Here is a 12,842-nt window from a genome sequence, read left to right as displayed (position 1 = left end):
ATTTTTAAGCACTTTATCAAAAAGCATTATTTAAAGTGAAAAGACAACCAACAAGTATAAAGTTTTTGTAATAAGTCTAATAACTCATTCACAATATAGAAATGACTACAAATCAAAAGACCTGCTCAGCAAAGGAAAAGTCACAGGACTTTAATACATTGTGTCCCATCATCCTACATGGGATTGAACACTTGGGACTTAATGGGTTAACCCAAGACTATTAAAACAATAAAAGCTTTATTAAAGGGGAATGCAAGATCACATTTAGAAAACTTTTTCTGCTACATTTACTAAAACTAAGCATGTTCATACCTTTGACCAGAAAATTTTAATTACTGAATAGTATGCACCCATAGTAATATATATATTTGTTTACCCAGATATATGTAAAATATTTAGAAGCTCCCAAATAAAGCTCTACAAACAGATGTGTTCTGAGAAGTGTATCTCTCCTCTCAATTATACCCATCCCTTCAGGAAATTGACTTATTTCTGCTTATACTGTTTTCAAACTATATAAACATTTATAAATATATAATCCAGTGTGCATATATTTTTATAACTTTATTATTTTTTTATGTGGTGCTGAGGATTCAATCCAGTACCTCATACATGCTAGGCAAGTGCTCTACCACTGAGCAACAACCCCAGCCCTGTGTGCATATATTTATGTTTACAAATACATATACACTATTCCTGTTTCTAATAAGGAAAAGAAGGAACTCGGGTTCAGAAATGAAAAAGCAGAAGGCAAACCAAGAGAATAGATGTGGCCTCATTTTGTCAGTGGTAGGAAGAAAAAAAACCCTAAGCTCTGAACTTCCTTGTGTTCTAAGTGGGCAGAGTCACAAGAAGGTGAACTTTGAAATCAGGAGTCAGAAAACTTCCAAGTTATGTAAGTTTAGAGCAATAAAATATTTGGATGGAGGTCCAAACAGGGTGAAGAAGTATGTATCAACAGTACAAAATTCTTTGACCATTGGAAAGTTTTGAAAAGGGAAATTCTGAAAATTGCTAAATTAATTGAACTGTTATTGGGAATTTAGAAATATCTGTGATAATTATTTTGTGTGTTTGGGTGACTGTAAAAAATACTCATAAGAACTTCCATTAGCATGTGTGATTAGTTTTTTTTTTTTTTTCAAATTGTCCTAAGTTTTCCAACTGAATTTCTCCTATCATGGAGTTTTTAGAATAATAATTATTTGGTTAATGAGAAAACATTTTTTTTTAATTCCAAGTCAAGAAACAGTGTTAGGACAGATGGCTTAAAGTATCCAGATAACAATAATAAAGAAAAAAATCTACAAACCATGAGCTATTTTTTGTGTCACACTCTGAAGAGGATGCCTATTCTCACAAGCTGCTTCTCAGTCTAAGCCTATTAGGTGTCAGGCATTTTTATTCAAGGAAACTCACTTCTGACTTGAGAGCCAGACTTTATCCATAGATCTTAGTGATTGTCAGCTCTCTAAGAAGAGGTCTTCCACATCATCCTCAAATTCGAACAAATCAAACTAAATAATCTGTGTCAGTGCCTGTTTAAGCTGTTTTTGTTCAGAGTTGAGTATGAGGGAACACTTGAATTCTGGTCTCAGTATTCTATAATACTAGGAGTAACCTCAGTTACGCCCTGAAATTTTATTGTATTTCAAACACAAGAAAGTGATATTGTGGGATATAATCTAAAATAGTATATAACAAGAAAAATAAGAAAACATGTTTTGTTCTTTAGCCATTGGCTTTGAAATTTTGACATAGATTTCACTGTTGTAACAGAAGTGTGTTTCTTATATAAAATTGTATTTAGAAATATTAGTCATTAATTTATATCTTCATAAATCTAGTATACAAACAAAAATATACATATTATTTTCTTCTGTAAGAAGATATTGGAACTTTCAGTTTGACAGAGAAACACATGAAAACAAAGGTAATTCTTAAGATAGGTTTAAAATAAAATACAGATTAATAAACATATGAGTGCCTTTTAGTTCGAGGAATAATATGAAATTAACTTTTGTATATAATGCCAAAATGCATTTTAGTAACTTTTTTATTGAATTCATTAATTATAATCTGACATTTTACTCAATTTGTGTTTAGTATTTTGTAAACACATTAAATTTAATTAAATCTAATTAAGGAGAAAAATTGACAACGAACAGGCTAATGTCAAATAATTTTCTCCTTATCACATTTACTATGCCTTTTTTAAAACCTTTGCAGAACTGATATTGCTATTTTTAGACTTCTAAGTATTTCATTAAATTATCTTTGTAGAGAATGGGGAAAACTAAAATTTTTTAAACTGATTATTAATTCACCAATGAGACTATGAGATTCTTCTACACTGAACATTCTACTTCATAAAATGTCCTGTATTTTGCTTCGTTGTACTTTGCCATAAATGACACCTTCTTTATCAGATCTGAGACCACCAGCCACCATGATTTGTTTTTGATGTTTTACTCAGCTTTTTCATTGCTTCCAAAAGACATCACAAGAGCAATTTTAGAGAAGGGAAATTTTCTTTCAAAGGTCTCAGTCCATAGACAGTGGACTTCGTTGCTCTGGGACCCAGGTAAGGCAGAATGTCATGGTATGTGGGAAGCCATCCATGAAATGCATGAGAATCTGGCATGGTACCCTGGGAGATATGGGCCAGGCATTGGGAACTTTCTGTGGCTCTCCCACAGCAATAGATTGCCCAATGCACGTGACCTTTTCCTCTGCTCTGCTAGGAAGGTTCGTTCACATAGTAGCTCCAGAGATGGGCATAACCTGCTAGGAACTGAACAGCCCACCTTTAACCTTTTTTGGAGAACATTCTATAGAATCTCATGTTTCCCTATATAAATAAAGCAGGTGGGGACTTCATTTTGTCCAGAAGCTCAATCTGTCTGATTAGTTTGTCCATCTGCCTCCACTTTTGAAACTACTTTCTGTATTCTGTGGTTTTTACACAGTTCAATTTTTCCTAGCTTTTATTTCTCAGCCAGCCCATTCCACCAAGGGGAACCACTGGGGTGAGATGTGGGCAGGAATGGTGGAAGGGTGCGGAAGAGGAAAGCAGCTCAGGACATGACAGTTGGAAAGCAGGGGAGAGCTCTGCTCACCAGGGACAAAATATATACCCAAAGTCATGCCCCTACCCCTAGTGCTTGTCTCCTCTAGCCACACCCTACCTGCCTACACTTACCACACAGTTAATCCATTCAAATAGAATAGTGCACTGATTAGGGTAAAGCTCTTATAACCAGTTGTTTCACCTCAACTTTTTTTGCATTGTTTCACACCTGAGCTTTTGGGGGACATCTTCATAGCTAAACCATAACATGCAAATTGCATGTCACACAGAAGGAAAAAGAAACCTATTAGAATCTCAGCCCTCAGAGGAACTTAAACATCTTATTGACAACAATTTGTACCCATTTCATAAGTGATGCTATGATTAAAAACAAAAGTCTAGTTTCTTAGAAAATTTTAGTTTAACACAATGGAATTTTTTCTTGAAAATTGACATTGACATCATAATATGTTCTGCTGATGTTTTCCTGAAGTCCAGATTCTTCCTAGAGCTAATATTTAAAAATCTATAAAATCCGCAGTGAATAGCCTAATATTTTTGCCTTAAAAGATAGAGGGGCTGGGGTTGTGGCTCAGAATTGAAGCACTTGCCCAGCATGTGTGGGGCACTGGGTTCTATCCTCAGCACCACATTAAAAAAGATAGATATTGTGTCCACCTACAACTAAAAATATTTTAAAAAGATAAGTGGAATTTCAAATGTTAATGATAGTAGTATATTAATAACATTCTCTACATGCTTTCTAAGATTCTTTGTGTGCTTTCTCAAAAGCTTCAAGCTTCTTCACAGAAGTAGAGCCCAAAACTCGTTTATGTAAAAATGTTTTAATATTTACAGACTTATTACAGAGCAGTTTGTGTTTTAATATTTAGTTCATTAGCATTTTGTAGTAAGACAGGAGAGGGTCAAGTTTGATTTTTATTCTTGAAGGCTCACTCAAGTAGAGTGATCACAACATGGTCATCCCGACCTTGCCATAACATCTCTCCTTCAAAGTGCACCAGTCCGTGTTTCCTGGCACGCATGAGAATGCCCACTACTTTATCTGAAATACGAACATATCTGTCAAAGAGTTCTCCAAAAGTAACCTGGATCTTGCCATCATGTCTGTGGCGAGCCATTGTGCGGATAACGAAGCACAGCTCCATAATTTCTCTGTAGATATGCTCCTCGGCTCGCTTGGCCCTTTCAGCAGTTTTGGTTCCCTCTTTGGGACGGCCATAGCCCTCATCTCCTTTGTGCAGGCGAGTGGACATGGCTAGCTCATAGTCAAATTCTTCACTGAAAGGGTTGAGCTTCTGGGATTGTACGTGTTCATCAGCCCACTGTTGCCATCTCCCTTTCAAATTGTCCACCTGGCTGTATTTCCGATGGGCCTTGCAGTTGAGTTGCTCTGTAAATCTGTTTGCCCTGAAGGAGAGAGAGGATGAAGAATGAAGGTACTGATAATTTGGGCTGGAGTTGTAGCTTAATGGTAGAACGTTTGCCTAGCATATAAGGCACTGGGTTTAAACCTCAGCACTTTCAATAAGTAAATAAATGTATTGTGTCCATCTAAAACTAAAAATGTCTTTAAAAAATATATACTGATAATTTAGCACTCAAGTGTTGCTTTCCATTTGTTCTCCCATGCATCTGTATTTTAATGTGAGTCTTTATAGTTTTTTCATTATGAAAGACATATAAATATACCTCAAAGAATTAGAACTGCAAAACAAAAGGTACACCCCCACTATCATTATTATTTTGATGTGTGCCCTAGATTATTTTTGGTATAAATAATAGTATATTTAAAACTACTATGATATGAAGTGCTATTTCAAGAAGCAACCATCATATAAAATTAATGCAAATTTTATTGTCACATGTTAGTAACATTTCAGAAGTAGAAACAAATTATACTGGAGAATCTATGTATAGGGTCTCTAAATCAATTATTTTCCAAAGATAATCTTTATACTACCCACACATACATTGCAATATCCAAAATATGAATAGATTTTCATATTTGGATTTTTAATGAGAACATATATACATGATATTTACAAACTTTAAGTATAGGTTGTACAATCAAAACACTGGCTAGCAACAATAATATTTATTGAACACTATACTAGTATTCTTCTAAATAATTTTTATTAATTTTCTCCACAACCATTCTATCAGATAAATACCACTATTCCCACTTCACAGATAAGGAAACAGTCCAGAGACATTCACTTCTTAAAGTAACAGAAATATTAAGTCGTAGAACCAGAATTTGAACCACAGTTGAGCTGGTAGCAGAGACTGTATATAACTAATAGGAAATACTGCGTGAATGAGTTGTGGAGACAGGATCCAAGCACAAGACTGAAGATGCAGTTGATGTTCTTTCTACCTATAATGATGCCATTCAACGAGCAGGTACAGTGTCTAATAAATGAGTTGTAAGACTTCCCTGACACTTCTGTATCTGCACCCTGTTAGACTTCTTTCTCCAGGTCTTTTTGCATGCAGAGATTTGTACCTGTTGACCTCACAGGTGATCCACATTTCCTTCTCCCCCAGCTCATGCCCTGATGCATTGCGATTGGAGAGTAGTGCTGAAATTATTTGTGTGAATGGCATGCCTGAGCTATCTGAACTCTCACAACTTGCTATTCAAAACCAGATACAGATCACACTTGGATGTCCCTTGCTATTCAAACTTATTTCATAAAATCTGCTCAGGAGGAGTTCAGGAGGCAAAATATGAGTTACTGAATCACATTATTAATTTTCTTCTGAGGATTTTCAAGTCTCTTCCCTGGCAGGAAGCTTCAGCCTCAATTATGATATGAGATTTGGGTTTGGCCAAGATGGCCTTGAGCTATTTATGAAGACTCTGTCATTTATTTTTGTGTTACCAAGAAGACAATGGCCTTTTTGCTCCTTTGGAAATGGGGTTAAGAGTCCAGCCAGGTGCAGGAATCAAACAGATGCAGTAAGGGAGGATGCATAGGTACATTAACATCGCTTTCAAAAGGGGAATGACATCCACTAGATGGCGACTTTTCATTAATTCTCATGCCTTGTGTTTCAAAAGCCCTATTCCAGCTACATCTTGCATTATTACAGTAGAATAGAATTGGTGCTTCATTGCATGAGCCATATGGAGAAAAGTGTGCCAGAATTAATTGGAAAAAAAGCAGCATATAAAAATTATATGCATTAATACAATTTATAAAATCTTTTACATGTGAAAAAGTGCTAGAAGCTACACCACATTGGAGCAGAATGGATTTCTGTCAGTCTGGCTGGTCCTCACGATCACCTGCCACACTATCGACTGTCCCTGTTCAGATGCCCACAGCATGCAGATCTTGGTCTCGTTATTAAAGGAGAGCAAGCCCCTTGTCCCCTTGGAGCCACAGTGATCAATGGCAGCCATAGACTTCGTAACCAGCACAAAGCCACCTTGGCAAAACCCAAATCTCAAGCCTACTTCATTTTAGGGCATTAAGAAAGACCTGAAATATCTCAGAAGAAAGTTAATAGTGGAATCCATTGACTCATTCAAAGAACCATTCAGGCATACTTTGTCTCCTGAGCAAGAACTGTAGTTTGGTCCTATCGTATAAAAGTAATACAGCCTACATTTATAGAGCATCAGGGCATTGTGACAATCCTTCTGTTCTTTATTATAATGATTAGAATAGCTACTGGGCACTGCTTTAGGTATCTTCTGGATATTCAATAATGAAACAAACAGAAAAGAAAGAAAACCACTAAAAGACCCTCATGAAAATAATATAATACAAATTTCAGTGAATGACACAATTGCCACTCTAAAATGTATACACCAGGGTAAAGAATTCAGTAGCATATGCACAAATGAAATTATTTATGTTGGTATACAGATAACTTTTTTCTTTTTCTTAAAATTCTCTCTCACTAGTATTATATTGATTTTGTAGCTGAAAGAAATTTCCAAGAAAAAAAATTCAGAAAATGATAAGATCAATTTAAAGAAATTACAAAATCTAAAGAAATTAAATTTAAAAAAATTGCCCTCCAGAGGTAATTTGTTTATGTCATACAGGCCTCTGATTCTTTGATGTAGTGTTCTTCTGATTTTAATTTGGAATTTAGATTTCCTGAGTGTTGAAACTAAATGTCACTGGTTATAAGGGTTGGAGTTGACATGGTAATAAATCTAAATAGAAGAAAGACATTTATCTTTTAAAAGAAACACTTTCTCAACCTTGCTACATTGTCAAATTGTTATTTCCAATAATAGAAGGAAAAGGAAACAAAAGAAGTTTGATCCTACAACTAACAATTAGAAAATAAGGCTATTTTAAAAATTTGGAGGAAATCTATCTTAATGGGTAATTTTCTCAATCTATAAACATTATTGTTTTATATTTCTAATTTTTAAAAAGTTTGAATATATGAGGTTTAAATTAGGATTTTTTTTTCCTTCAATGCTAGAGATGGATCCTAGAGTCTTCCACATGCTGTACCACTGAGCTACTACCCCAGCCTCTGGGCATTAGGAAGCCTCATACCCTGAATATTTTCTTGATCAATGAATTTAACAATGAATGCCAGATTATCCTATTTTTTTTATTTTCAGGTGAAAAATAGTTTACATGGAGCTTTAGAAAGTCAATCTAATAAATTAAAAGAAAGCAAAGAACCATTCAAAGACTAGTATTGTCATCTATTTTAGGAGATCAATATTGAATCCATATCCACTTCCTCAGTTTCTTTATTATCAGTAAACAAATTTTCTTGTAACTAATCAAAAAAATTCTGCTGGATGTGGTGGTTCATGCCTATAATCCCTGAAGCTTGGGAGGCTGAGGCAGGAGGCTGTCAAGTTCAAAGTCAGCCTTAGCAAGTTAGAGAGGCCCTGAGCAATTTAGTGAGACCCTGTGTCAAAATTAAATGGGAGTGTGTCTCAGTGGTTAAGCATACTCTTAGGTTCAATCTCTGTTATGAAAATAAATAAATAATGGCCGTTCTGCATTTTTTAAAAGTAACTAATTCTACCAGATATTGCAAGCAATCTCTCTTGGAAATCTAGCTTCATTCATTGAAAATAATTTTGCAAAGAATTTTGTATCTGTCAATGGTAAACATGACATCAGTTCAGTGCTGCTAATGTGAAGGGGCCTTGTTGCAGTATGGTGAGAATATGGAAATGCATTTTACCCTAATTTTGTCATTTTGGAGTCATAGTTATATGGGTAAATTATTAAATATGTAATGGAGTAGCATAAAATACAAAAGAAGTTTGCTCCTACAACTAACAATATCTAGAAGGTATATTTCAAGCCTACCCAAGTGGATTGGCATGGAAAACATTCTCTGGCAGATGCCCTTCAACAGCATCCCAGCCTTGAAATGTCATGGGAGCCTACAGGTGAGTTTTCTGATCTGTCTGGGAAGTGTGTGAAGGTGACCCTCCCCACAGGTACTAAAGGAAGCATTCCTCCTAGTGCCAAGGCGCCCTTCCCTGTGAGTCAAGTAAAGAACATCTGCCACACTTTCCGTCCTTGCAGAGAAGTGCTGGGGAGAGTTTGTTCCTCTGTGTATGAGTTAGCTTCCCTGGAGGAAGTGTTGCTAATTTGATTAAGGGGAGCATGACCATAAATAGGGCTCCCTTTATCAGAAACAAAATGATGGCACCCAAAAGGCAATATGATCGTTTCTGATCATCCATGTTCTTTTCTCTGTTCTCTTATCAACAGTTTTGAGACCTAAGCTGTGATTCTCTTTGCAAATTGGTAACTGCCCCAGAGTCCCAAGGGAAGAGTTCCCTCCCTGCTCTAGAACTGAGGGCAGGCAGTAGGAGGTCATACTTTTGCCTCTACTTCTGAAGTCCTTCTACCTGGTTGTACAAACACCCTACACTTTTGGAGTTACTAGGATTCCATTGATGAAGTTGATACTGATCTCTACTGGGACAGTAAGTCTAGCATAGTGGTTAAGAATACAAGCTCTGGATCAACCTTTCTAACTCTCTAATTACCTAGTCTTGTGACTTGGATATTTCTTGACATTTTTGTATATCCATTCATTTATCTATAAAATGGCACCTCATACACAACACCTGCTGCCTTTACCAAACCAACTGGGAAGAAAGTATGGGTGATTGGTGCTTTACTTATACACCTTTATGAGAGAGGACCCGATTTCTTTTGCTAAAGGAACTAGAACAAGTCATATATAATCAAAAGATTCTTTTTAGAATAAGGCATAAAATATAAATAATTTTCATAGTAAAATCCTAGTTAGTAAAACCACTCCATGGAACATCATTACCACCAAGAACTCTTTCTACTTAAGCAACCATGACATAATTTTTGCTCTGTTGTCACTTATGGGGAGAGGGAAGTACCTACAATGAAAAATAGAAAAACATGCCCTTTGATACAGATAAAATAATGGCACTTTCAGTTCTCAAGTAATATTGGAGAGTCTCCTCAGGCCAAAAAAAAAAAAAAAATCCCATTGGACTTCTGCTGAAATTGCCAAGCACAGCTAGGATTACCTTTGGCCTTAAGAGCTGCTGTTGAAGGTCTCCTTCTGGTACCCTGTGTACTCTGAGACTGGGGAAAGGAACTGAAGAAGGGAAGAAGGAAGTTTACTACCCTCCCTTGTAACCAAAACCAAAACCAAAACACCACAGAGAGACTCCTAGCACCTCAAAGGGTTGGGATCACCAAGTCTGAACTCCTGCAATATAATGGGTACAACTTACTAAAGCGCTCCCCTGAATCCATTGTTTTTCATAGTTAATATAAAAATAACTCAATAAAATATGAATTATCACATCTATTTTTTTAATGAGAACACAGAAACTCAACATTTTCCAAGAAACCATGAGTCAAATCTAATTGTCTCTTACTCAGCACTTCTATATTTCTCCCTGAGAAAGTGCCATATGCATGCCTGATTTCAGGAACACAGAAAAGGATCCTGATGCTACTTCCCACTTTCAATCAAGAGGAGAGTAGTGCATGGACCCAAATGTCCATGTCTGAGGTTGGCACTGTCCTTTCAGCCCAGTGACACGCCTTCCTTATAGTACTCACTACCCACCCAGTCTTCCAGATTCTTACTAACTCTAGTAGTGCTTCCCTGGCTTTCTGGATTCCTGGAGATGATGCCTGATCATTAGAGATCCTGGTACAATGGTAGGAGACATTCACTTACTGGGAGGGCATGGGGCGTTTGATCCTGACAACAGCCACCTGCTCTGCATCCTGCTCGGGCCTTTCCTCTGTCTCCCCTCCGTAGCCGCTGTCCTCTGTGTCTATGCTGTCACTCTTCCACTTGGGCTCTTCCTGTTCCATCACTTTCCAGCCTTTGGTCAGTTCAGACACCAGGTTGGCGCATTTTCTCCTCCGTGTCGGGGAGTCATGTCTGTGGAGCCTCCTGTCGATGTCATCCTCTGGCTGTCCCGGTTCAGGCACGCCACTGTCATTCTCGTACCTGTGGCTAAGGGAGCTCATGTCTCCTCCTCTCTCATAAGCTTTGCTGACAACTGTTTTAGTCACCTCTTTCCTTTTGATATGGGAGACCTCCGTGGCTTCCTCTGAGCTCTGTCCATCTCCACGTCCCTCTGGCTTTGGGGATGGAGACTTTGGGGCACTCTGAGCTTTCTGGTGGGGGATAGGGCCTATTGCTGGTTTAGGAGCTTGGGGTGGGTCCTGGGTTCCTCCAGGAAGCCAGCCTGCAGGCTCCTGGGCCTGCCTGGTACTGTTCTCATTCGCCCACTGCTGCCAACCTCGGGCCAAGTTGATGACCAGGGTGGCTGTGCGTACCTTCCGGAGGGCACTCTTGGCTGGGCCCTCAGCCCTTTCCTTTTCTCCTGGTGCCATGCTACCTGTCTCTTCTGTGCTGGGAGCCTGTGTACTGGCTGAAATGAGTGTGGTCCAGCGAAGGGCCTGGGATTTAAATAGAAGCAGGGTGTGCAGTGGGAAGGAGAACGGAGAACGTGGTGATGGTGGAAACTATGCGAAGCATTTCTTGCCAAGATGTGGTGCCTTTGCCCTGATGGTGTTCTTTTTTTAAACCCTGACAGCTCTGGTTTCATCACAGCAGAGGGATATCTCTGCTGGAAAAGGACAGTGCTCACTCCCTTTCTTCTCTGGGTGCCAGAGTAGAAATTACTAGATTAAATCATGTGCTCAACTTTATGTTTTCCTTGACCTTAAAATATGATCCTACCATTTATAAGCGCATACAGTATGTGCACAAATTGTGCCGGGAACATTATAGGCTTGTTCTCATGTACACCTCAGCAGCCCTCAATACAGCTGTCATCCAGTCCCATTTTATAGTTGAGTAAAATGAAATCTAAGTTCCCACTGCTAATAATATCTGAGATTCAAACCCAGATCCATCTAGTTCAACCCTGTTTTTTCATTCTGCTATCCAGGATGCTAAGTTGCATTTTTCTTTTTCTTTCAACTCCTTTAGAAAGAGACCTTAGAAGATCAACTGATCCAATTTTTACTTTCTAAATAAGAAAATTGAATCCCAGATAACAGGGAAACCAAGGTCTACACAGTTAAAGACCGATTATTTTCTAATTTGTGATTTTACTCAAAGTATCGACAAGTCATATTAATACATAAGACAATCACAATTTCAGTCTAATCATCTCAAGAATTAAAAGACCTGCACACATGTCACAGTTTAGAAATTATTACTAGAGTAAATATTTGCAAATAATTTGTTTAAAGAGAATATTTAAAAACAGAATAAATTAATATTATCAGAAGTACACATACCCTTCCTATTTGTTTTGAATAACACAAACTTTGTTAGCAGGCCTTTAGGTTTTTGTAGGCAAATTGTTTTTCTCAGTCCTCAGAACAGAGACTGAATATTTTTATAAATATTTATAATATTTATAATATTTTTAAAAGGATTGGAAAGATAGGTCACTTGTATAGAAAAGAACCATCTAGGCAATATATTAAACCAGATAAAAATGCACAGGGCTCAGCACTGAATAATTTCTTAAAGACAAGTAAGGGATGCTTTTAAACTTCAAGAGTTCTATAGGCCTTAAACTACATACTTTTCACTGATCTTGACATGCAGTTCACCTCCTAACTAAACAGCTATCTGAAAGTATTGTAATAAGTATAAAAGTTAATTACTTCTGATGGTGAAACATGTTTATTTTGGGGGAGAAAGTTGATGTTAGTTTCTTATCATGTCAGTTATTTATGTCCTAGGATTAAAACAATTCGGGAAATGATTTAATACTCTGTCTAGAAATCTGTCAGATGTGTTCAGACTTCAGCAACATCAGATAATTTTTGCTAAAAGCCAACAATGTCCAGACAGAATCATTCTTAATTAATTAAAAGAGAATTGGATCACCAGAAAAGAAAACTTTTGCAAACAAAGATTTCAATATGAGTCTGAAATTTCTGGCGTTTCATCCTGGAATATAGATTCACCAAAGACTATTTGGTTCTTGTCAGATTTCCTTCTTCCCACTGGAAGCCCTTGGGAAAGAATGGGCTACCTCTGAGATTCCCTCAAGTTTAGCCAAGGATCAGGCTAATTTACACCTTCCAGGGCAGGTTTCTGCTTCCCTGCACACACCTGCTACAGGTTCAGTCCTGATTAAGGAAAAAGAAGTGGAGATGGCAAAATGTTAACAGTCTTTCACATATTAATAGGTATTACAGTCAGCTGCCTGGGGTTTGGGATTGTCAGCAGATGGTTTTGGCGGGAAAAAAAAAAAAAAAGAAGC

General features: G+C 37.3%; 1 protein-coding gene across 1 annotated transcript; it reads right to left on the bottom strand.

The window, feature by feature from the left end:
* Positions 1–3,901: 3,901 nt before the first annotated feature.
* Abra (actin binding Rho activating protein) lies at positions 3,902–10,975 on the bottom strand. The gene is made up of 2 exons (XM_005316252.5): positions 10,280–10,975; positions 3,902–4,501 (listed from the first exon to the last, which is right to left on the bottom strand). Exons 1-2 carry the CDS (start codon positions 10,945–10,947, stop codon positions 4,024–4,026), a joined length of 1,146 nt encoding a protein of 381 aa, XP_005316309.2. The 5' UTR covers positions 10,948–10,975; the 3' UTR covers positions 3,902–4,023.
* Positions 10,976–12,842: the final 1,867 nt, after the last annotated feature.

This window comes from Ictidomys tridecemlineatus, chromosome 7, assembly GCF_052094955.1.
Source record: "Ictidomys tridecemlineatus isolate mIctTri1 chromosome 7, mIctTri1.hap1, whole genome shotgun sequence".
In the NCBI taxonomy this organism is placed as follows: domain Eukaryota; kingdom Metazoa; phylum Chordata; class Mammalia; order Rodentia; family Sciuridae; genus Ictidomys; species Ictidomys tridecemlineatus.
The sequence above is the reverse complement of the archived record's forward strand: the minus strand, read 5'-3'. Positions and strand labels throughout refer to the sequence as shown.